The 25,993-nt window shown below is 48.8% G+C and overlaps 1 protein-coding gene across 50 annotated transcripts in view; it reads left to right on the forward strand.

Moving 5' to 3' along the window:
• Positions 1–25,993, forward strand: part of LOC125750354 (uncharacterized) — an 83,847-nt gene that overhangs the window by 34,271 nt on the left and 23,583 nt on the right. For 6 of the 50 annotated variants that reach the window (XM_049028061.1, XM_049028055.1, XM_049028057.1 and 3 more), the window contains exons 10-15: positions 3,317–4,684; positions 4,841–4,923; positions 5,008–5,365; positions 12,442–12,781; positions 13,010–13,669; positions 14,096–14,370. In XM_049028061.1, coding sequence (XP_048884018.1) covers positions 3,317–4,684; positions 4,841–4,923; positions 5,008–5,365; positions 12,442–12,781; positions 13,010–13,669; positions 14,096–14,370 — 3,084 coding nt within the window. Of the gene's footprint in view, positions 1–3,316; positions 4,685–4,840; positions 4,924–5,007; positions 5,366–12,441; positions 12,782–12,909; positions 13,938–13,966; positions 14,022–14,095; positions 14,902–14,975; positions 15,110–21,215; positions 21,467–21,539; positions 21,624–21,706; positions 22,092–22,318; positions 22,476–22,714; positions 22,938–23,011; positions 23,141–25,993 lie in introns of those variants that run through there. The other 44 variants (XM_049028036.1, XM_049028054.1, XM_049028060.1 and 41 more) reach the window with 38 other exon arrangements.

A 25,993-nucleotide genomic window follows, 5' to 3' on the forward strand; every position in this document is an offset into this window, starting at 1 on the left:
GTTTAATGCAAACATCCATCGTGGTGCAGGAAACATACCCCACAGGTAGATATTTCTCTGCTCATCAGTGATGTGTTATTGTAATGCCGAACTTAATTACCTTGCGAATGTTAGCTGGTGCTGGTATATAAGCTATGTCAGTTTGCAGACAGTGAAGAGAAAGTCTAGAGACATCTCTTCTTATTTTAAGAAGAAAGTTAGTGCAGGAGAGAGAGAGCCAAGAGGGGGGGGGCATGCTCCTCTAAGTGAAGAGGAGGATGAAGAGGAACAAGCAGAGGCAGAGCATGATGAAGATAGACAGACACAGACAGCATCAGTAAGAGAATGAAGATGAAGAACATCAGACAGCAGCAGATCAGGAACTATGAAGGCAGCAACTATGGTTAGAGAGGCGAGGCAGGACTCGGCAAAAGCAGGTGTTCCACCTGATCCTGGTCCAGCAGGTGAAGTGATGAATCACTAGGCCGGATAGTAGTTTACTCTTTAACACCATTTGGATTAATGTACGGTTAGAGTGTGTTTCCATTAAGTTACAAGTCATGACATAATCACTTCTGCCTTCTGATTTATATTTATTAGTAGTTGAGTTTGATTATGTTAAATAGAATTGTGTACAGGCAAATAAGTTAAAGCTGAACTGAACACAACTGGAGACTAGTGTGGTGTGTTTAGACTTGGTTAAGCTTGTTCCCAGTAACAAAACAATTAAGTGAATAACACACATACATAACACATTAAAACAGGATTATTGTGGAATGTGAATTGTACAAAGTAATTGTAAGTCTATGCATATGTGATCACTGGAACATTAAATGTAACGCAAGAAGTGGCTCACACACTTTCTGTGTCATCGTGGGGTTTCCCCCCACAGTCCAATTACGTACTGAGGCTAACTCAAGTTATTAAATTGCCTGTAGGAGTGAGTGAATGGTGAGTGTGCCCTCTGATGGGTTGGCGTCCCATCCTGGGTTGTTCCCTGCTTTGTGTCCGGTTCCGGACCCCCTGTGACCCTGAACAGGAGAAGCGGCTTCAGAAAATGGATGGATGGATGTTCCCAGAGGTGTTTGGTCCCAGAGGTGTGAGGCAACAGTGCTAACCACTGCACCATCATGCCATCCCCATGTATGGGACATGTAGGAGAAAACTGTCCCAGGTTACCCAGTGTGTGACAGATATCAAATACCAGCGTGTTCCCAAAGGCAAATCGAGAGATTCTGAGCTTAAGAGCCAATAAGGCACAGATTAATTCTCCGTAGTGTTGTTAACGGGGTTCAGTCTGTACCATTAGTCACAGAAAACTGGTTGGTCATTGTACAAATGAGGATCAGATGATATATATTAAAATACTATGAATAATCTAAATTGCATTTTAAGATGTGTTGATTATTGTTTGTTTAGAACAGTATTCTTAGTATTCTACATATACTCTGTTTAGGCCTGATATATATACATACATACATATAAACTAAATTACATATAAAATATATACGTGTGTATATGTGTGTATATACAGTATATACATACGCAGTACCAATTAACTTTGGACACAATTGTGGTTTATTTGTATTATTCTGCACATTTTAGAATCATCATAAAGTATCAAAACTGTAAAATAACGTGGAATTATGCACTGAACAAAAAAGTGTCAAAAACAAATCATTTGATGGGGAGGGGGCAGATTAGCAGAATAAGGTTCCATGTGGGCTGTTCCCTGCCCTGCACCCATACCCTGTGGGATAGGCTCCAGACCCCCCGCAACAGTCAATAGGACAAGCAGATACAGGAAATGGGTGGCTGGAGAGAAACTTATTGCTCAAGAATCATGAGAGAAAATCACAATCTTTATTCTGAGTAAAAAGAAAATTGTGACTCTTATTTTGTCCAGAATCGCACAGCCTTAATCCTCATTTTACATTTCTGCTGCAGATACAATGAGGCAACAATGCACATGTAACCTGAGTAACAAACCTAAATGCCAAGGGTATGCACTATGCATGCAGGAATACATTCAGATGCATGTTACATGTACACTATCATGCAGTACAAATTAAGAACCATTATCAAATTTTTCTCAATACTTGCTCCTACCTTGTTTGCCAGTTATGGTTTCCATAGTTACCAGCTGCTTCTAATTAGACTGCATGAGGCGGGAAAGTTAAAGGCTGGAAGTGTAGAATTGCTGGGTATCCAGAGTGTGAATGCTTAGTTGTGACTGACAGTGTAACACCAAAGGCTATGCACTGATTTCACCTCTGTCTCGTTTTTGTAGCTGAATGATGGCGCTTGGAGTTGATTTATTGTAAGTTGGGCTTCAAAAAGAGCCATGATGATCTCTGACCACTGCAAGGTATTTGCTGAGTGTAACTGCCCTTTTGCCTCTTCTGCAGGGTGCTTTGCTTGGTATCAGTCTGCTACACTGATGTAGGACTGAGTAAGTGTTACTCGTGGCTTACTAATGGGATTGTGAGGCTGGCTGAGGAACCTTGATGGGTGAAAATCCCCTTACTCCTTGGTATCGTGGTTATATTCCGGCTCTTGTACTCTTGCTCCCTAGGTGCTGGCATTGGCTTTCCTGTAAAATATAAGTTGGCTGCTGGATCTTCTGGCAGCAGCTCTGGGTCCAGCCAGGCACAAGTGGCAAAGAGCGCTTGTGGGTCTGACCAAGGCACGGGATCCTTCTCCTACTTGACCAGCACTGTAGGTTCCCAGAATGGCCAAGAATCTTTTCAGAATGTGGCAGTCCAGCCTCTCTCAGATCCTGTTCCTCCTAATGATCCTACAGTACTTATAGGCTCTACTAGGGTACAGGGGGTAGTGCCCCAGCGAGTGCTAACCAGTGCCCAGCAGGTAGGGTCAAAGCTACCGTCTCAGCGGACCAACACTGTCACGCAGCAGCTAGTACCCCAGCAAGGCCAAACAGGTGCCCAGCAGGTATGGTCTAAGCTACCATCTCAGCAGGCCTACTCCTTCACGCAGCAGCTAGCGCCTCAGCAAAGCCAAGCAGGTGCCCAGCAGCTACCGTCCCAGCAGACCTACGCTGGCACGCAGCAGGTAGGCTTTGCTCAGGGACTAACCGGTGCCCAGCAGGTAGGGTCTAAGCTACCATCTCAGCAGAACTACTCCGTCACGCAGCAGCTAGCGCCCCAGCAAAGCCAAGCAGGTGCCCAGCAGCTACCGTCCCAGCAGACCTACTCTGGCACGCAGCAGCTAGCGCCCCAGCAAGGCCAAACAGGTGTCCAGCAGGTATGGTCTAAGCTACCATCTCAGCAGGCCTACTCCGTCACGCAGCAGCTAGTGCCCCAGCAAGGCCAAACAGGTGTCCAGCAGGTATGGTCTAAGCTACCATCTCAGCAGGCCTACTCCGTCACGCAGCAGCTAGCACCCCAGCAAGGCCAAACAGGTGCCCAGCAGCTACCATCTCAGCAGGTGTACTCCGTCACGCAGCAGCTAGCACCCCAGCAAGGCCAAGCAGGTGCCCAGCAGTTACCGTCCCAGCAGACCTACTCTGGCACGCAGCAGGTAGGCTTTGCTCAGGGATTAACCGGTGCCCAGCAGGTAGGGTCTAAGCTACCATCTCAGCAGACCTACTCCGTCACGCAGCAGCTAGTACCCCAGCAAGGCCAAGCAGTTGCCCAGCAGCTACCGTCCCAGCAGACCTACTCTGGCACGCAGCAGATAGGCTTTGCTCAGGGACTAACGAGTGCCCAGCAGGTAGGGTCTAAGCTACCATCTCAGCAGACCTACTCCGTCATGCAGCAGCTAGTGCCCCAGCAAGGCCAAACAGGTGCCCAGCAGCTACCATCTCAGCAGGTGTACTCCGTCACGCAGCAGCTAGTACCCCAGCTAGGCCAAACAGGTGCCCAGCAGCTACCATCTCAGCAGGTGTACTCCGTCACGCAGCAGCTAGTACCCCAGAAAGGCCAAGCAGGTGCCCAGCAGCTACCATCTCAGCAGACCTACTCTGTCACGCAGCAGCTAGTACCCCAACAAGGCCAAGCAGGTGCCCAGCAGCTACCGTCCCAGCAGACCTACTCTGGCACGCAGCAGCTAGTGCCCCAGCAAGGCCAAGCAGGTGCCCAGCAGCTACCATCCCAGCAGACCTACTCTGGCACGCAGCAGATAGGCTTTGCTCAGGGACTAACCGGTGTACAGCAGGTAGGGTCAAAGCTACCATCTCAGCAGGCCTACTCCGTCACGCAGCAGCTAGTACCCCAGCAAGGCCAAACAGGTGCCCAGCAGCTACCCTCCCAGCAGAGCTACTCCTTCACGCAGCAGCCAGTGCCCCAGCAAGGCCAAGCAGGTGCCCAGCAGCTACCATCCCAGCAGACCTACTCTGGCACGCAGCAGATAGGCTTTGCTCAGGGACTAACCGGTGTACAGCAGGTAGGGTCAAAGCTACCGTCTCAGCAGACCAACACCGTCACGCAGCAGCTAGTACCCCAGCAAGGCCAAGCAGGTGCCCAGCAGCTACCGTCCCAGCAGACCTACTCTGGCATGCAGCAGATAGGCTTTGCCCAGGGACTAACCGGTGCCCAGCAGGTAGGGTCTAAGCTACCATCTCAGCAGACCTACTCTGTCACGCAGCAGCTAGCGCCCCAACAAGGCCAAGCAGGTGCCCAGCAGCTACCCTCCCAGCAGGCTTACTCCTTCACGCAGCAGCTAGTGCCCCAGCAAGGCCAAACCGGTGCCCAGCAGCTACCATCCCAGCAGACCTACTCTGGCACGCAGCAGCTAGTGCCCCAGCAAGGCCAAACAGGTGCCCAGCAGGTATGGTCTAAGCTACCATCTCAGCAGGCCTACTCCGTCACGCAGCAGCTAGTACCCCAGCAAGGCCAAACAGGTGCCCAGCAGCTACCCTCCCAGCAGACCAACCCTGGCACGCAGCAGATAGGCTTTGCTCAGGGACTAACCGGTGCCCAGCAGGTAGGGTCTAAGCTACCATCTCAGCAGACCTACTCCGTCACGCAGCAGCTAGTGCCCCAGCAAGTCCTAACCGGTGCCCAGCAGGCCTACTCCTTCACGCAGCAGCTAGCGCCCCAACAAGGCCAAGCAGGTGCCCAGCAGCTACCATCCCAGCAGACCTACTCTGGCACGCAGCAGATAGGCTTTGCTCAGGGACTAACCAGTTCCCAGCCGGTAGGTTCTAAGCAGAACTGCTCCGGAATGCAGCAGCTAGTGCCCCAGCAAGTCCTAACCAGTGCCCAGCAGGTAGGGTCTAAGCTACCCTCCCAGCAGAGCTACTCCATCCTGCAGCAGCTAGTGCCCCAGCAAGGCCAAACAGGTGCCCAGCAGGTATGGTCTAAGCTACCATCTCAGCAGGCCTACTCCGTCACACAGCAGCTAGCGCCCCAGCAAGGCCAAGCAGGTGCCCAGCAGCTACCGTCCCAGCAGACCTACTCTGGCAAGCAGCAGCTAGCGCCCCAGCAAGGCCAAACAGGTGCCCAGCAGCTACCCTCCCAGCAGGCCTACTCCATCACGCAGCAGCTAGTGCCCCAGCAAGGCCAAACAGGTGCCCAGCAGCTACCCTCCCAGCAGGCCTACTCCTTCACGCAGCGGCTAGCGCCCCAGCAAGGCCAAACGGGTACCCAGCAGCTACCATCCCAGCAGAGCTACTCCGGAATGCAGCCGCTAGTGCCCCAGCAAGGCCTTACCGTTGCCCAGCAGCTACCATCCCAGCAGGACAACTGCAGTAGTTGGGCCCTGTACCAGAACAGTGATGGGTCTTGGCAGGGCTACCTCAGTGAGCAGGCCCCGGTATCCCAGCAGGGGTCTGGCACATTGGTTAGCTTTGCTTCTGGCCAGAGCTTTGGGTCTACTCAAGGCGTCAGTTCCCAGGCTGCCCCTAGTCTTGGTGCTAGTGGTACTCTGGGCTCACAGACCCAGCTTGGCTCAGGTTCTTCAAGTGTGTTGGCCCCTGGAACAGGTTGGCTCAAGAAGTCCTTGCCGAACTTCATCCCAGGTGAGGCAAAGGGGTTTTCTGGGTCATGTGCACACTTCCATGTGACTACGTCTAATGTCATCTGTCTTTCACAGGGAACAAATTGTCCAGCTGGTAATTGACCATATCAGTCTCAACTCTGCATGGTCATCATAGCTCTTGAACGTTCTGAACTTGGAAGCTCTTCCTCTGACTTGTGTATTTGGCTTCAAATAAATGGTTTACTGAACTTCTCCTGTGATTCCTTCTGGTTTCTGTGGCTGCCTGACAATGGCAGTGTGATCTGTAAGGTGTACCTTCCCTCAAACCTGAGTTCTGGCCTCAGTGATCCATTAATTCTAAATGGCCGGTCTGTTCACAACTTGATGCTCTCTAGGCTGCATTGTGTTGCAGCCTGGACTGGTGTGTGACTCATGCAGTCATGATATTGGTATTTCAGTTCAAATCTTTGCCTGCAGGCAACGATGGGGTATTAGTTGCCAAACTTGGCAACATGAATTATGCACACACTGGTCTATAGGTCTTTGTGGGGACTCCATTAATAGGTGGAGAACTTGTCCCAACCTTCAAATGGCCTTAACCTCTACACAGCCTTATCCTGAACCACAAGTAACATAATTCGATGTATGAAACTGAATTTCTCCTTGTGGGGACCAAAACTGGTCAAAATAGCAGGTTTTTACCTCATAGTGGGGGACACGTGTTTCCCCACAATGTACTGCATATCTGGGCCACACCTAGAACGTTTCCTGATGGGATTAAGACAAGTTTCCTGTGTACGGCCGAACCTTTACATAGATGTGATTTGGCTAATGGATCAGTATAGCCAAAACTGCGTTTGTTGCGCTGTCAAAGTAAATGCATGTTACTGTAAATCACCATTTTGACACATGCAAAAAAAACTAATGGATATAATCTATAGTAGCTCGTGTGTAAATGATCATGCGTAACACTACAAACTCCATGTGAAGTTGAATTTATGCAGGTGTGATACTGCTTTAGTCTTGAGAGTGGTCAGTGATATTCCTAATCATTTGAAATATTTGTTGGCTTTGTTTTTAATCTACTAAACGTGAATGCGTGATGGAAGTCTGAATCATTTAAGAGATACGACTCCATTTACGATAAAAAGGTGCAGGCAAGTTTTCAGAAAATACAGCTTGTCTTGGAAAGGTACGTCAAACGTTTTTGCGACATACCTGCTAAATTATCAGTTTTATGGTAATCTATGCCGATTTGTGTCACTCAACCGTAAAATCCCATTATAGTGAACTCGCCTATAACGGAATATCTTCTATAACGGACGAGGTCCGCTGGTCCCGGCCGTGCGCCTTTAAGAACATGCAGAAAAAGCATCAGACTCGCATATAACGGAATTCCGCTTTTAACTGACAATTTGGTCCCCAGGGCCGCTTTTCGCTGTGGTTTTGTTCGCTATAACTGACATGCAGGCTCCGCCTACAAGACACATGACATGTCGATGATATCCAGCACAGATACGTAGTCGGGATTATTAATAGTCACGAATCTGCTCAGGCAAAGTTGGAGACTCGAACCTGGGTCCCAGAGGTGTGAGGCAACAGTACTAACCACTGCACCAGGATTACTATATATACAATACAATAATCTATACCACAAGTGTGTCTGCTGGGGTGTGGCATGAGTAAATGGTGTCCTGTAGTTGTGTTCTGGGCGTACAGCAACTCTGGATGTAACGGACTTTGGATATAACAGACTCTTTTGCCAGGTCCCTTGAAGTCCGTTATAAGTGGATTTTACTGTATAGTATCACAATGTCATTTACGACACAGATTAAGAACACCTGTTACTAAGCGGTGCCGTCTAATGTAAGATAAAACTCGCGGCATTTCAACTAGCGGCAAAACAGAAAAAGCGACACACAGATTGTTCAAACCCCGTGAAAGATTGTTGGCGTCACGTTTCTCCGGCTCCAGTTCCTGTGCTCGGTGCAGTGGAAATGTGTTCTGTGGAGTGACGAATCATATTTCTCTGTCTGGTAGTCTGATGGTTGTGTATGGGTTTAGCGGAAAAAGTAAAAATGCCAAAAGTCTTGTATTTTGTTTGGTTAATTATGCTTATGGTTAGGGCTGGGTAGGGGTTAAGGGTGTCCTGATTAGGATTAGGGTTTTCCCCATAGAAATGAATGGAAGGTCCCCATTTAGATAGGTACCCAAACTGGCATAACATAGATTGCTGATGGTTGGAGGTATCCTTGACATTCTGAAGTGGGGAGATACATTGTCACACTGGGGCTGCTGACATGTTGGGCCAGTAAGACCAGTTTCTCCTTCTGGTAGGCGATCACCTCTTCGTGGTGTCTTTCATTCTGTTCCCTCAGGGTTGCCGGTTCCTCACTCTTGCCCCTCAGAACAGATGTTTTTTCACCCTCAGACCTGAGGAGCTCTTCACTACATTAGCAGCGAATGTTTCTGCACCAGCGGGTCTGAGTGGAGGTGGAGGTGGAGGAGGGGGACGGGGGGCGAGGCAGCAGGATGGGTGGGGTTTGGTGATCTCCCAGACTGAAAGGGATTCTGGGGACTCAGGCGACAGTGTCGCCCAGAGGGGGACTGAGGGCCACGTCAGAGGGGGCCTGATGTAGAGGGGCCCAGAGGTGGGATGGCTGATGTAGAGGAGCCAGGTGTGGAGGTGCCACATGTTGAGGAGCCCTGCCGATCACACTGGAGGGGACCAGATGTTGGTGGGCCAAGAGGAAGTGGCTGGGGAGTAGAAAGCACAGATGTCTGGGAGGTGGGTAGACTACAGAGATTTATGCCCCCGGGACTCCCTCAAGTGCCTCTGAGCCTAGGATGGCCAAGACTCGGTCCTCCCCAGGAGTGAGAGGAGGCAGACTGGTGCTCCCCCAGCCCTCCTTTTGGTGACGCTGACGTCGTCCCTGCACTTCCCCCTCATACTCTCTGCCTTGCGGCTCCAGCCATGGCCCACAGAATGTATTTTTTTCTTTGATCTCCTGCCATTTTTTTTCTTTTCAGAATTTGTTGTAGAATTTTTCAACCTTAAGACAATATCTAGCCGGTTTCCTTCAACCTTGTTGATTAACACAGCACGCTCTTTGACTGAAAATTGCGGATTACATTCCTGTGCCATTTGTATTTTTATTTTATTCTTACGACGAGCACAAGTGCTTGCATAGTGTTGAGCATCTACATGCATCACCACTGGAATATGACAGTCCTTCGAGACCGTTTTACTCCAGATGTTAGTTAGTTTAACGATGCATCGCATCATGTTAGTTTAATGCAAACATCCATCGTGGTGCAGGAAACATACCCCACAGGTAGATATTTCTCTGCTCATCAGTGATGTGTTATTGTAATGCCGAACTTAATTACCTTGCGAATGTTAGCTGGTGCTGGTATATAAGCTATGTCAGTTTGCAGACAGTGAAGAGAAAGTCTAGAGACATCTCTTCTTATTTTAAGAAGAAAGTTAGTGCAGGAGAGAGAGAGCCAAGAGGGGGGGGGCATGCTCCTCTAAGTGAAGAGGAGGATGAAGAGGAACAAGCAGAGGCAGAGCATGATGAAGATAGACAGACACAGACAGCATCAGTAAGAGAATGAAGATGAAGAACATCAGACAGCAGCAGATCAGGAACTATGAAGGCAGCAACTATGGTTAGAGAGGCGAGGCAGGACTCGGCAAAAGCAGGTGTTCCACCTGATCCTGGTCCAGCAGGTGAAGTGATGAATCACTAGGCCGGATAGTAGTTTACTCTTTAACACCATTTGGATGAATGTACGGTTAGAGTGTGTTTCCATTAAGTTACAAGTCATGACATAATCACTTCTGCCTTCTGATTTATATTTATTAGTAGTTGAGTTTGATTATGTTAAATAGAATTGTGTACAGGCAAATAAGTTAAAGCTGAACTGAACACAACTGGAGACTAGTGTGGTGTGTTTAGACTTGGTTAAGCTTGTTCCCAGTAACAAAACAATTAAGTGAATAACACACATACATAACACATTAAAACAGGATTATTGTGGAATGTGAATTGTACAAAGTAATTGTAAGTCTATGCATATGTGATCACTGGAACATTAAATGTAACGCAAGAAGTGGCTCACACACTTCCTGTGTCATCGTGGGGTTTCCCCCCACAGTCCAATTACGTACTGAGGCTAACTCAAGTTATTAAATTGCCTGTAGGAGTGAGTGAATGGTGAGTGTGCCCTCTGATGGGTTGGCGTCCCATCCTGGGTTGTTCCCTGCTTTGTGTCCGGTTCCGGACCCCCTGTGACCCTGAACAGGAGAAGCGGCTTCAGAAAATGGATGGATGGATGTTCCCAGAGGTGTTTGGTCCCAGAGGTGTGAGGCAACAGTGCTAACCACTGCACCATCATGCCATCCCCATGTATGGGACATGTAGGAGAAAACTGTCACAGGTTACCCAGTGTGTGACAGATATCAAATACCAGCGTGTTCCCAAAGGCAAATCGAGAGATTCTGAGCTTAAGAGCCAATAAGGCACAGATTAATTCTCCGTAGTGTTGTTAACGGGGTTCAGTCTGTACCATTAGTCACAGAAAACTGGTTGGTCATTGTACAAATGAGGATCAGATGATATATATTAAAATACTATGAATAATCTAAATTGCATTTTAAGATGTGTTGATTATTGTTTGTTTAGAACAGTATTCTTAGTATTCTACATATACTCTGTTTAGGCCTGATATATATACATACATACATATAAACTAAATTACATATAAAATATATACGTGTGTATATGTGTGTATATACAGTATATACATACGCAGTACCAATTAACTTTGGACACAATTGTGGTTTATTTGTATTATTCTGCACATTTTAGAATCATCATAAAGTATCAAAACTGTAAAATAACGTGGAATTATGCACTGAACAAAAAAGTGTCAAAAACAAATCATTTGATGGGGAGGGGGCAGATTAGCAGAATAAGGTTCCATGTGGGCTGTTCCCTGCCCTGCACCCATACCCTGTGGGATAGGCTCCAGACCCCCCGCAACAGTCAATAGGACAAGCAGATACAGGAAATGGGTGGCTGGAGAGAAACTTATTGCTCAAGAATCATGAGAGAAAATCACAATCTTTATTCTGAGTAAAAAGAAAATTGTGACTCTTATTTTGTCCAGAATCGCACAGCCTTAATCCTCATTTTACATTTCTGCTGCAGATACAATGAGGCAACAATGCACATGTAACCTGAGTAACAAAGCTAAATGCCAAGGGTATGCACTATGCATGCAGGAATACATTCAGATGCATGTTACATGTACACTATCATGCAGTACAAATTAAGAACCATTATCAAATTTTTCTCAATACTTGCTCCTACCTTGTTTGCCAGTTATGGTTTCCATAGTTACCAGCTGCTTCTAATTAGACTGCATGAGGCGGGAAAGTTAAAGGCTGGAAGTGTAGAATTGCTGGGTATCCAGAGTGTGAATGCTTAGTTGTGACTGACAGTGTAACACCAAAGGCTATGCACTGATTTCACCTCTGTCTCGTTTTTGTAGCTGAATGATGGCGCTTGGAGTTGATTTATTGTAAGTTGGGCTTCAAAAAGAGCCATGATGATCTCTGACCACTGCAAGGTATTTGCTGAGTGTAACTGCCCTTTTGCCTCTTCTGCAGGGTGCTTTGCTTGGTATCAGTCTGCTACACTGATGTAGGACTGAGTAAGTGTTACTCGTGGCTTACTAATGGGATTGTGAGGCTGGCTGAGGAACCTTGATGGGTGAAAATCCCCTTACTCCTTGGTATCGTGGTTATATTCCGGCTCTTGTACTCTTGCTCCCTAGGTGCTGGCATTGGCTTTCCTGTAAAATATAAGTTGGCTGCTGGATCTTCTGGCAGCAGCTCTGGGTCCAGCCAGGCACAAGTGGCAAAGAGCGCTTGTGGGTCTGACCAAGGCACGGGATCCTTCTCCTACTTGACCAGCACTGTAGGTTCCCAGAATGGCCAAGAATCTTTTCAGAATGTGGCAGTCCAGCCTCTCTCAGATCCTGTTCCTCCTAATGATCCTACAGTACTTATAGGCTCTACTAGGGTACAGGGGGTAGTGCCCCAGCGAGTGCTAACCGTTGCCCAGCAGCTACCCTCCCAGCAGAGCTACTCCGTCACGCAGCAGCTAGTGCCCCAGCAAGTCCTAACCAGTGCCCAGCAGGTAGGGTCAAAGCTACCGTCTCAGCAGACCAACACTGTCACGCAGCAGCTAGTACCCCAGCAAGGCCAAACAGGTGCCCAGCAGGTATGGTCTAAGCTACCATCTCAGCAGGCCTACTCCTTCACGCAGCAGCTAGCGCCTCAGCAAAGCCAAGCAGGTGCCCAGCAGCTACCGTCCCAGCAGACCTACGCTGGCACGCAGCAGGTAGGCTTTGCTCAGGGACTAACCGGTGCCCAGCAGGTAGGGTCTAAGCTACCATCTCAGCAGACCTACTCCGTCACGCAGCAGCTAGCGCCCCAGCAAAGCCAAGCAGGTGCCCAGCAGCTACCGTCCCAGCAGACCTACTCTGGCACGCAGCAGCTAGCGCCCCAGCAAGGCCAAACAGGTGTCCAGCAGGTATGGTCTAAGCTACCATCTCAGCAGGCCTACTCCGTCACGCAGCAGCTAGTGCCCCAGCAAGGCCAAACAGGTGTCCAGCAGGTATGGTCTAAGCTACCATCTCAGCAGGCCTACTCCGTCACGCAGCAGCTAGCACCCCAGCAAGGCCAAACGGGTGCCCAGCAGCTACCATCTCAGCAGGTGTACTCCGTCACGCAGCAGCTAGCACCCCAGCAAGGCCAAGCAGGTGCCCAGCAGTTACCGTCCCAGCAGACCTACTCTGGCACGCAGCAGGTAGGCTTTGCTCAGGGACTAACGAGTGCCCAGCAGGTAGGGTCTAAGCTACCATCTCAGCAGACCTACTCCGACACGCAGCAGCTAGTGCCCCAGCAAGGCCAAACAGGTGCCCAGCAGCTACCCTCCCAGCAGAGCTACTCCTTCACGCAGCAGCTAGTGCCCCAGCAAGGCCTAACTGTTGCCCAGCAGCTACCATCCCAGCAGACCTACTCTGGCACGCAGCAGATAGGCTTTGCTCAGGGACTAACCGGTGCCCAGCAGCTACCATCTCAGCAGACCTACTCCGTCATGCAGCAGCTAGTGCCCCAGCAAGGCCAAACAGGTGCCCAGCAGCTACCATCTCAGCAGGTGTACTCCGTCACGCAGCAGCTAGTACCCCAGCTAGGCCAAACAGGTGCCCAGCAGCTACCATCTCAGCAGGTGTACTCCGTCACGCAGCAGCTAGTACCCCAGAAAGGCCAAGCAGGTGCCCAGCAGCTACCATCTCAGCAGACCTACTCTGTCACGCAGCAGCTAGTACCCCAACAAGGCCAAGCAGGTGCCCAGCAGCTACCGTCCCAGCAGACCTACTCTGGCACGCAGCAGCTAGTGCCCCAGCAAGGCCAAGCAGGTGCCCAGCAGCTACCATCCCAGCAGACCTACTCTGGCACGCAGCAGATAGGCTTTGCTCAGGGACTAACCGGTGTACAGCACGTATGGTCTAAGCTACCATCTCAGCAGGCCTACTCCGTCACGCAGCAGCTAGTACCCCAGCAAGGCCAAACAGGTGCCCAGCAGCTACCCTCCCAGCAGAGCTACTCCTTCACGCAGCAGCCAGTGCCCCAGCAAGGCCAAGCAGGTGCCCAGCAGCTACCATCCCAGCAGACCTACTCTGGCACGCAGCAGATAGGCTTTGCTCAGGGACTAACCGGTGCCCAGCAGGCCTACTCCGTCACGCAGCAGCTAGTGCCCCAGCAAGGCCAAACAGGTGCCCAGCAGGTATGGTCTAAGCTACCATCTCAGCAGGCCTACTCCGTCACGCAGCAGCTAGTACCCCAGCAAGGCCAAACAGGTGCCCAGCAGCTACCCTCCCAGCAGACCAACCCTGGCACGCAGCAGATAGGCTTTGCTCAGGGACTAACCGGTGCCCAGCAGGTAGGGTCTAAGCTACCATCTCAGCAGACCTACTCCGTCACGCAGCAGCTAGTGCCCCAGCAAGTCCTAACCGGTGCCCAGCAGGCCTACTCCTTCACGCAGCAGCTAGCGCCCCAACAAGGCCAAGCAGGTGCCCAGCAGCTACCGTCCCAGCAGACCTACTCTGGCACGCAGCAGATAGGCTTTGCTCAGGGACTAACCAGTTCCCAGCCGGTAGGTTCTAAGCAGAACTGCTCCGGAATGCAGCAGCTAGTGCCCCAGCAAGTCCTAACCAGTGCCCAGCAGGTAGGGTCTAAGCTACCCTCCCAGCAGAGCTACTCCATCCTGCAGCAGCTAGTGCCCCAGCAAGGCCAAACAGGTGCCCAGCAGGTATGGTCTAAGCTACCATCTCAGCAGGCCTACTCCGTCACACAGCAGCTAGCGCCCCAGCAAGGCCAAGCAGGTGCCCAGCAGCTACCGTCCCAGCAGACCTACTCTGGCAAGCAGCAGCTAGCGCCCCAGCAAGGCCAAACAGGTGCCCAGCAGCTACCCTCCCAGCAGGCCTACTCCTTCACGCAGCGGCTAGCGCCCCAGCAAGGCCAAACGGGTACCCAGCAGCTACCATCCCAGCAGAGCTACTCCGGAATGCAGCCGCTAGTGCCCCAGCAAGGCCTTACCGTTGCCCAGCAGCTACCATCCCAGCAGGACAACTGCAGTAGTTGGGCCCTGTACCAGAATAGTGATGGGTCTTGGCAGGGCTACCTCAGTGAGCAGGCCCCGGTATCCCAGCAGGGGTCTGGCACATTGGTTAGCTTTGCTTCTGGCCAGAGCTTTGGGTCTACTCAAGGCGTCAGTTCCCAGGCTGCCCCTAGTCTTGGTGCTAGTGGTACTCTGGGCTCACAGACCCAGCTTGGCTCAGGTTCTTCAAGTGTGTTGGCCCCTGGAACAGGTTGGCTCAAGAAGTCCTTGCCGAACTTCATCCCAGGTGAGGCAAAGGGGTTTTCTGGGTCATGTGCACACTTCCATGTGACTACGTCTAATGTCATCTGTCTTTCACAGGGAACAAATTGTCCAGCTGGTAATTGACCATATCAGTCTCAACTCTGCATGGTCATCATAGCTCTTGAACGTTCTGAACTTGGAAGCTCTTCCTCTGACTTGTGTATTTGGCTTCAAATAAATGGTTTACTGAACTTCTCCTGTGATTCCTTCTGGTTTCTGTGGCTGCCTGACAATGGCAGTGTGATCTGTAAGGTGTACCTTCCCTCAAACCTGAGTTCTGGCCTCAGTGATCCATTAATTCTAAATGGCCGGTCTGTTCACAACTTGATGCTCTCTAGGCTGCATTGTGTTGCAGCCTGGACTGGTGTGTGACTCATGCAGTCATGATATTGGTATTTCAGTTCAAATCTTTGCCTGCAGGCAACGATGGGGTATTAGTTGCCAAACTTGGCAACATGAATTATGCACACACTGGTCTATAGGTCTTTGTGGGGACTCCATTAATAGGTGGAGAACTTGTCCCAACCTTCAAATGGCCTTAACCTCTACACAGCCTTATCCTGAACCACAAGTAACATAATTCGATGTATGAAACTGAATTTCTCCTTGTGGGGACCAAAACTGGTCAAAATAGCAGGTTTTTACCTCATAGTGGGGGACACGTGTTTCCCCACAATGTACTGCATATCTGGGCCACACCTAGAACGTTTCCTGATGGGATTAAGACAAGTTTCCTGTGTACGGCCGAACCTTTACATAGATGTGATTTGGCTAATGGATCAGTATAGCCAAAACTGCGTTTGTTGCGCTGTCAAAGTAAATGCATGTTACTGTAAATCACCATTTTGACACATGCAAAAAAAACTAATGGATATAATCTATAGTAGCTCGTGTGTAAATGATCATGCGTAACACTACAAACTCCATGTGAAGTTGAATTTATGCAGGTGTGATACTGCTTTAGTCTTGAGAGTGGTCAGTGATATTCCTAATCATTTGAAATATTTGTTGGCTTTATTTTTAATCTACTAAACGTGAATGCGTGATGGAAGTCTGAATCATTTAAGAGATACGACTCCATTTACGATAAAAAGGTGCAGGCAAGTTTTCAGAAAATACAGCTTGTCTTGGAAAGGTACGTCAAACGTTTTTGCGACATACCTGCTAAATTATCAGTTTTATGGTAATCTATGCCGATTTGTGTCACTCAACCGTAAAATCCCATTATAGTGAACTCGCCTATAACGGAATATGTTCTATAACGGACGAGGTCCGCTGGTCCCGGCCGTGCGCCTTTAAGAACATGCAGAAAAAGCATCAGACTCGCATATAACGGAATTCCGCTTTTAACTGACAATTTGGTCCCCAGGGCCGCTTTTCGCTGTGGTTTTGTTCGCTATAACTGACATGCAGGCTCCGCCTACAAGACACATGACATGTCGATGATATCCAGCACAGATACGTAGTCGGGATTATTAATAGTCACGAATCTGCTCAGGCAAAGTTGGAGACTCGAACCTGGGTCCCAGAGGTGTGAGGCAACAGTACTAACCACTGCACCAGGATTACTATATATACAATACAATAATCTATACCACAAGTGTGTCTGCTGGGGTGTGGCATGAGTAAATGGTGTCCTGTAGTTGTGTTCTGGGCGTACAGCAACTCTGGATGTAACGGACTTTGGATATAACAGACTCTTTTGCCAGGTCCCTTGAAGTCCGTTATAAGTGGATTTTACTGTATAGTATCACAATGTCATTTACGACACAGATTAAGAACACCTGTTACTAAGCGGTGCCGTCTAATGTAAGATAAAACTCGCGGCATTTCAACTAGCGGCAAAACAGAAAAAGCGACACACAGATTGTTCAAACCCCGTGAAAGATTGTTGGCGTCACGTTTCTCCGGCTCCAGTTCCTGTGCTCGGTGCAGTGGAAATGTGTTCTGTGGAGTGACGAATCATATTTCTCTGTCTGGTAGTCTGATGGTTGTGTATGGGTTTAGCGGAAAAAGTAAAAATGCCAAAAGTCTTGTATTTTGTTTGGTTAATTATGCTTATGGTTAGGGCTGGGTAGGGGTTAAGGGTGTCCTGATTAGGATTAGGGTTTTCCCCATAGAAATGAATGGAAGGTCCCCATTTAGATAGGTACCCAAACTGGCATAACATAGATTGCTGATGGTTGGAGGTATCCTTGACATTCTGAAGTGGGGAGATACATTGTCACACTGGGGCTGCTGACATGTTGGGCCAGTAAGACCAGTTTCTCCTTCTGGTAGGCGATCACCTCTTCGTGGTGTCTTTCATTCTGTTCCCTCAGGGTTGCCGGTTCCTCACTCTTGCCCCTCAGAACAGATGTTTTTTCACCCTCAGACCTGAGGAGCTCTTCACTACATTAGCAGCGAATGTTTCTGCACCAGCGGGTCTGAGTGGAGGTGGAGGTGGAGGAGGGGGACGGGGGGCGAGGCAGCAGGATGGGTGGGGTTTGGTGATCTCCCAGACTGAAAGGGATTCTGGGGACTCAGGCGACAGTGTCGCCCAGAGGGGGACTGAGGGCCACGTCAGAGGGGGCCTGATGTAGAGGGGCCCAGAGGTGGGATGGCTGATGTAGAGGAGCCAGGTGTGGAGGTGCCACATGTTGAGGAGCCCTGCCGATCACACTGGAGGGGACCAGATGTTGGTGGGCCAAGAGGAAGTGGCTGGGGAGTAGAAAGCACAGATGTCTGGGAGGTGGGTAGACTACAGACATCTATGCCCCCGGGACTCCCTCAAGTGCCTCTGAGCCTAGGATGGCCAAGACTCGGTCCTCCCCAGGAGTGAGAGGAGGCAGACTGGTGCTCCCCCAGCCCTCCTTTTGGTGACGCTGACGTCGTCCCTGCACTTCCCCCTCATACTCTCTGCCTTGCGGCTCCAGCCATGGCCCACAGAATGTATTTTTTTCTTTGATCTCCTGCCATTTTTTTTCTTTTCAGAATTTGTTGTAGAATTTTTCAACCTTAAGACAATATCTAGCCGGTTTCCTTCAACCTTGTTGATTAACACAGCACGCTCTTTGACTGAAAATTGCGGATTACATTCCTGTGCCATTTGTATTTTTATTTTATTCTTACGACGAGCACAAGTGCTTGCATAGTGTTGAGCATCTACATGCATCACCACTGGAATATGACAGTCCTTCGAGACCGTTTTACTCCAGATGTTAGTTAGTTTAACGATGCATCGCATCATGTTAGTTTAATGCAAACATCCATCGTGGTGCAGGAAACATACCCCACAGGTAGATATTTCTCTGCTCATCAGTGATGTGTTATTGTAATGCCGAACTTAATTACCTTGCGAATGTTAGCTGGTGCTGGTATATAAGCTATGTCAGTTTGCAGACAGTGAAGAGAAAGTCTAGAGACATCTCTTCTTATTTTAAGAAGAAAGTTAGTGCAGGAGAGAGAGAGCCAAGAGGGGGGGGGCATGCTCCTCTAAGTGAAGAGGAGGATGAAGAGGAACAAGCAGAGGCAGAGCATGATGAAGATAGACAGACACAGACAGCATCAGTAAGAGAATGAAGATGAAGAACATCAGACAGCAGCAGATCAGGAACTATGAAGGCAGCAACTATGGTTAGAGAGGCGAGGCAGGACTCGGCAAAAGCAGGTGTTCCACCTGATCCAGGTCCAGCAGGTGAAGTGATGAATCACTAGGCCGGATAGTAGTTTACTCTTTAACACCATTTGGATGAATGTACGGTTAGAGTGTGTTTCCATTAAGTTACAAGTCATGACATAATCACTTCTGCCTTCTGATTTATATTTATTAGTAGTTGAGTTTGATTATGTTAAATAGAATTGTGTACAGGCAAATAAGTTAAAGCTGAACTGAACACAACTGGAGACTAGTGTGGTGTGTTTAGACTTGGTTAAGCTTGTTCCCAGTAACAAAACAATTAAGTGAATAACACACATACATAACACATTAAAACAGGATTATTGTGGAATGTGAATTGTACAAAGTAATTGTAAGTCTATGCATATGTGATCACTGGAACATTAAATGTAACGCAAGAAGTGGCTCACACACTTCCTGTGTCATCGTGGGGTTTCCCCCCACAGTCCAATTACGTACTGAGGCTAACTCAAGTTATTAAATTGCCTGTAGGAGTGAGTGAATGGTGAGTGTGCCCTCTGATGGGTTGGCGTCCCATCCTGGGTTGTTCCCTGCTTTGTGTCCGGTTCCGGACCCCCTGTGACCCTGAACAGGAGAAGCGGCTTCAGAAAATGGATGGATGGATGTTCCCAGAGGTGTTTGGTCCCAGAGGTGTGAGGCAACAGTGCTAACCACTGCACCATCATGCCATCCCCATGTATGGGACATGTAGGAGAAAACTGTCACAGGTTACCCAGTGTGTGACAGATATCAAATACCAGCGTGTTCCCAAAGGCAAATCGAGAGATTCTGAGCTTAAGAGCCAATAAGGCACAGATTAATTCTCCGTAGTGTTGTTAACGGGGTTCAGTCTGTACCATTAGTCACAGAAAACTGGTTGGTCATTGTACAAATGAGGATCAGATGATATATATTAAAATACTATGAATAATCTAAATTGCATTTTAAGATGTGTTGATTATTGTTTGTTTAGAACAGTATTCTTAGTATTCTACATATACTCTGTTTAGGCCTGATATATATACATACATACATATAAACTAAATTACATATAAAATATATACGTGTGTATATGTGTGTATATACAGTATATACATACGCAGTACCAATTAACTTTGGACACAACTGTGGTTTATTTGTATTATTCTGCACATTTTAGAATCATCATAAAGTATCAAAACTGTAAAATAACGTGGAATTATGCACTGAACAAAAAAGTGTCAAAAACAAATCATTTGATGGGGAGGGGGCAGATTAGCAGAATAAGGTTCCATGTGGGCTGTTCCCTGCCCTGCACCCATACCCTGTGGGATAGGCTCCAGACCCCCCGCAACAGTCAATAGGACAAGCAGATACAGGAAATGGGTGGCTGGAGAGAAACTTATTGCTCAAGAATCATGAGAGAAAATCACAATCTTTATTCTGAGTAAAAAGAAAATTGTGACTCTTATTTTGTCCAGAATCGCACAGCCTTAATCCTCATTTTACATTTCTGCTGCAGATACAATGAGGCAACAATGCACATGTAACCTGAGTAACAAACCTAAATGCCAAGGGTATGCACTATGCATGCAGGAATACATTCAGATGCATGTTACATGTACACTATCATGCAGTACAAATTAAGAACCATTATCAAATTTTTCTCAATACTTGCTCCTACCTTGTTTGCCAGTTATGGTTTCCATAGTTACCAGCTGCTTCTAATTAGACTGCATGAGGCGGGAAAGTTAAAGGCTGGAAGTGTAGACTTGCTGGGTATCCAGAGTGTGAATGCTTAGTTGTGACTGACAGTGTAACACCAAAGGCTATGCACTGATTTCACCTCTGTCTCGTTTTTGTAGCTGAATGATGGCGCTTGGAGTTGATTTATTGTAAGTTGGGCTTCAAAAAGAGCCATGATGATCTCTGACCACTGCAAGGTATTTGCTGAGTGTAACTGCCCTTTTGCCTCTTCTGCAGGGTGCTTTGCTTGGTATCAGTCTGCTACACTGATGTAGGACTGAGTAAGTGTTACTCGTGGCTTACTAATGGGATTGTGAGGCTGGCTGAGGAACCTTGATGGGTGAAAATCCCCTTACTCCTTGGTATCGTGGTTATATTCCGGCTCTTGTACTCTTGCTCCCTAGGTGCTGGCATTGGCTTTCCTGTAAAATATAAGTTGGCTGCTGGATCTTCTGGCAGCAGCTCTGGGTCCAGCCAGGCACAAGTGGCAAAGAGCGCTTGTGGGTCTGACCAAGGCACGGGATCCTTCTCCTACTTGACCAGCACTGTAGGTTCCCAGAATGGCCAAGAATCTTTTCAGTATGTGGCAGTCCAGCCTCTCTCAGATCCTGTTCCTCCTAATGATCCTACAGTACTTATAGGCTCTACTAGGGTACAGGGGGTAGTGCCCCAGCGAGTGCTAACCGTTGCCCAGCAGCTACCCTCCCAGCAGAGCTACTCCGTCACGCAGCAGCTAGTGCCCCAGCAAGTCCTAACCAGTGCCCAGCAGGTAGGGTCAAAGCTACCGTCTCAGCAGACCAACACCGTCACGCAACAGCTAGCGCCCCAGCAAGACCAAACGGGTGCCCAGCAGCTACCCTCCCAGCAGAGCTACTACTTCACGCAGCAGCTAGCGCCCCAGCAAGGCCAAACAGGTGTCCAGCAGGTATGGTCTAAGCTACCCTCCCAGCAGGCCTACTCCTTCACGCAGCAGCTAGTGCCCCAGCAAGGCCAAACAGGTGTCCAGCAGGTATGGTCTAAGCTACCCTCCCAGCAGGCCTACTCCTTCACGCAGCAGCTAGCGCCCCAGCAAGGCCAAGCAGGTGCCCAGCAGCTACCGTCCCAGCAGACCTACTCTGGCACGCAGCAGATAGGCTTTGCTCAGGGACTAACCGGTGCCCAGCAGGTAGGGTCTAAGCTACCATCTCAGCAGGCCTACTCCTTCACGCAGCAGCTAGTGCCCCAGCAAGGCCAAACAGGTGTCCAGCAGGTATGGTCTAAGCTACCCTCCCAGCAGGCCTACTCCTTCACGCAGCAGCTAGCGCCCCAGCAAGGCCAAGCAGGTGCCCAGCAGCTACCGTCCCAGCAGACCTACTCTGGCACGCAGCAGATGGGCTTTGCTCAGGGACTAACCGGTGCCCAGCAGGTAGGGTCTAAGCTACCATCTCAGCAGACCTACTCTGGCACGCAGCAGCTAGTGCCCCAGCAAGGCCAAACAGGTGTCCAGCAGGTATGGTCTAAGCTACCATCTCAGCAGGCCTACTCCGTCACGCAGCAGCTAGCGCCCCAGCAAGGCCAAACAGGTGCCCAGCAGCTACCATCTCAGCAGGCGTACTCCGTCACGCAGCAGCTAGTACCCCAGAATGGCCAAGCAGGTGCCCAGCAGCTACCGTCCCAGCAGACCTACTCTGGCACGCAGCAGATAGGCTTTGCTCAGGGACTAACCAGTGCCCAGCGGGTAGGGTCTAAGCTACCATCTCAGCAGACCTACTCCGTCACGCAGCAGCTAGTGCCCCAGCAAGGCCAAACAGGTGCCCAGCAGCTACCATCCCAGCAGAGCTACTCCATCCTGCAGCAGCTAGTGCCCCAGCAAGCCCTAACCGATGCCCAGCAGCTACCATCCCAGCAGACCTACTCTGGCACGCAGCAGATAGGGTTTGCTCAGGGACTAACTGGTGCCCAGCAGGTAGGTTCTAAGCAGAACTGCTCTGGAATGAAGCAACTAGTGCCCCAGCAAGTCCTAACCGGTGCCCAGCAGGTAGGGTCTAAGCTACCCTCCCAGCAGAGCTACTCCATCCTGCAGCAGCTAGTGCCCCAGCAAGGCCAAACGGGTGCCCAGCAGGTATGGTCTAAGCTACCATCTCCGCAGGTCTACTCCGTCACGCAGCAGCTAGTGCCCCAGCAAGGCCAAACAGGTGCCCAGCAGCTACCGTCTCAGCAGGTCTACTCCGTCACACAGCAGCTAGTGCCCCAGCAAGGCCAAACAGGTGCCCAGCAGGTAGGGTCTAAGCTACCCTCCCAGCAGAGCTACTCCGGAATGCAGCCGCTAGTGCCCCAGCAAGGCCTTACCGTTGCCCAGCAGCTACCATCCCAGCAGGACAACTACAGTAGTTGGGCCCTGTACCAGAACAGTGATGGGTCTTGGCAGGGCTACCTCAGTGAGCAGGCCCCAGTATCCCAGCAGGGGTCTGGCACATTGGTTAGCTTTGCTTCTGGCCATAGCTTTGGGTCTACTCAAGGCGTCAGTTCCCAGGCTGCCTCTAGTCTTGGTGCTAGTGGTACTCTGGGCTCACAGACCCAGCTTGGCTCAGGTTCTTCAAGTGTGTTGGCCCCTGGAACAGGTTGGCTCAAGAAGTCCTTGCCGAACTTCATCCCAGGTGAGGCAAAGGGGTTTTCTGGGTCATGTGCACACTTCCATGTGACTACGTCTAATGTCATCTGTCTTTCACAGGGAACAAATTGTCCAGCTGGTAATTGACCATATCAGTCTTTCAACTCTGCCTGGTCATCATAGCTCTTGAACGTTCTGAACTTGGAAGCTCTTCCTCTGACTTGTGTATTTGGCTTCAAATAAATAGTTTGCTGAACTTCTCCTGTGATTCCTTCTGGTTTCTGTGGCTGCCTGACAATGGCAGTGTGATCTGCAAGGTGTACCTTCCCTCCAGTGGAGATTTCTTTAAGACTGCAAGGGAAGCTCAGCTTCCCCTATAATGTCACAAAATTAATGGTCAAATTATGTACTATTGTATTAACATTTTATTGACTAAAAATGCGTTAGAAAACGTTCATCTCAAAGACGAGTTCGTTCAGAATCAGATATAGCAGGTCGGCTGGCTTGATTTTCATTTCACACAATTATACACCACATTCCTTGTTTCACTTTTACAGAGTTTAATATTTTTAGATCATTCATATAGTAGGCTTAGGCTAGGCTAGCGTCGTGGGTGAAACTGCACACGATGGCAGACAGTGCTAATATTGTCGACCTTTACAAACTGTTTTCATTAATGGCAACAATTGGAGCTACATCTGCAGGTGTAGAAAGGAGCTTCTCCTGTTTAAAGCGGCTCAAGTCCTACACCCGAAACACAATGGGCCAAGGCCGTTTAAGCAGCCTAGCTCTGCTGGCCATTGAGAGGACACTGGTCAAGTCACTGGAAAAGACGCCTAGTTGGTACGACAGGGTCACAGACCATTTTCTTGAAAAGGAACGTAGGGCAGAATTTACTTTTAAATAGACAATTTTATGATGTAGGCCGAAAATGAGCTTCCCCTATTTGACAGACCAGTAGCCCCCACTGCTTCCCTCAAACCTGAGTTCTGGCCTCAGTGATCCATTAATTCTAAATGGCCGGTCTGTTCACAACTTGATGCTCTCTAGGCTGCATTGTGTTGCAGCCTGGACTGGTGTGTGACTCATGCAGTCATGATATTGGTATTTCAGTTCAAATGTTTGCCTGCAGGACACGATGGGCTATTGGTTGCCAAACTTGGCAACATGAATTATGCACACGCTGGTCTGTAGGTCTTTGTGGGGACTCCATTAATAGGTGGAGAACTTGTCCCAACCTTCAAATGGCCTTAACCTCTACGCAGCCTTATCCTGAACCACAAGTAACATAATTCGATGTATGAAACTGAATTTCTCCTTGTGGGGACCAAAACTGGTCAAAATAGCAGGATTTTACCTCATAGTGGGGGACATGTGTTTCCCCACAAGGTAGTGCATATCGGGGCCACCCCCACACCTAGAACCTTTCCTGATAGGATTAAGACAAGCTTCCTGTGTACGGCCGAACCTTTACATAGATGTGATTTGGCTAATGGATCAGTATAGCCAAAACTGCGTTTGTTGCCCTGTCAAAGTAAATGCATGTTACTGTAAATCACCATTTTTACACATGCAAAAAAAACAAATGGATATAATCTATATTAGCTCGTGTGTAAATGATCATGTGTAACACTACAAACTCCATGCGAAGTTGAATTTATGCAGGTGTGATACTGCTTTAGTCTTGGGAGAGTGGTCAGTGATATTCCTAATCATTTGAAATATTTGTTGGCTTTGTTTTTAATCTACTAAACGTGAATGCGTGATGGAAGTCTGAATCATTTAAGAGATACGACTCCATTTACGATAAAAAGGTGCAGGCAAGTTTTCAGAAAATACAGCTTGTCTTGGAAAGGTACGTCAAACGTTTTTGCGACATACCTGCTAAATTATCAGTTTTATGGTAATCTATGCCGATTTGTGTCACTCAACCGTAAAATCCCATTATAGTGAACTCGCCTATAACGGAATATCTTCTATAACGGACGAGGTCCGCTGGTCCCGGCCGTGCGCCTTTAAGAACATGCAGAAAAAGCATCAGACTCGCATATAACGGAATTCCGCTTTTAACTGACAATTTGGTCCCCAGGGCCGCTTTTCGCTGTGGTTTTGTTCGCTATAACTGACATGCAGGCTCCGCCTACAAGGCACATGAATTGTCGATGATATCCAGCACAGATACGTAGTCGGGATTATTAATAGTCACGAATCTGCTCAGGCAAAGTTGGAGACTCGAACCTGGGTCCCAGAGGTGTGAGGCAACAGTACTAACCACTGCACCAGGATTACTATATATACAATACAATAATCTATACCACAAGTGTGTCTGCTGGGGTGTGGCATGAGTAAATGGTGTCCTGTAGTTGTGTTCTGGGCGTACAGCAACTCTGGATGTAACGGACTTTGGATATAACAGACTCTTTTGCCAGGTCCCTTGAAGTCCGTTATAAGTGGATTTTACTGTATAGTATCACAATGTCATTTACGACACAGATTAAGAACACCTGTTACTAAGCGGTGCCGTCTAATGTAAAATAAAACTCGCGGCATTTCAACTAGCGGCAAAACAGAAAAAGCGACACACAGATTGTTCAATCCCTGTGAAAGATTGTTGGCGTCACGTTTCTCCGGCTCCAGTTCCTGTGCTCGGTGCAGTGGAAATGTGTTCTGTGGAGTGACGAATCATATTTCTCTGTCTGGTAGTCTGATGGTTGTGTATGGGTTTAGCGGAAAAAGTAAAAATGCCAAAAGTCTTGTATTTTGTTTGGTTAATTATGCTTATGGTTAGGGCTGGGTAGGGGTTAAGGGTGTCCTGATTAGGATTAGGGTTTTCCCCATAGAAATGAATGGAAGGTCCCCATTTAGATAGGTACCCAAACTAGCATAACATAGATTGCTGATGGTTGGAGGTATCCTTGACATTCTGAAGTGGGGAGATACATTGTCACACTGGGGCTGCTGACATGTTGGGCCAGTAAGACCAGTTTCTCCTTCTGGTAGGCGATCACCTCTTCGTGGTGTCTTTCATTCTGTTCCCTCAGGGTTGCCGGTTCCTCACTCTTGCCCCTCAGAACAGATGTTTTTTCACCCTCAGACCTGAGG

Source organism: Brienomyrus brachyistius, chromosome 10 (genome assembly GCF_023856365.1).
Source record: "Brienomyrus brachyistius isolate T26 chromosome 10, BBRACH_0.4, whole genome shotgun sequence".
Classification (NCBI taxonomy): Eukaryota; Metazoa; Chordata; class Actinopteri; order Osteoglossiformes; family Mormyridae; genus Brienomyrus; species Brienomyrus brachyistius.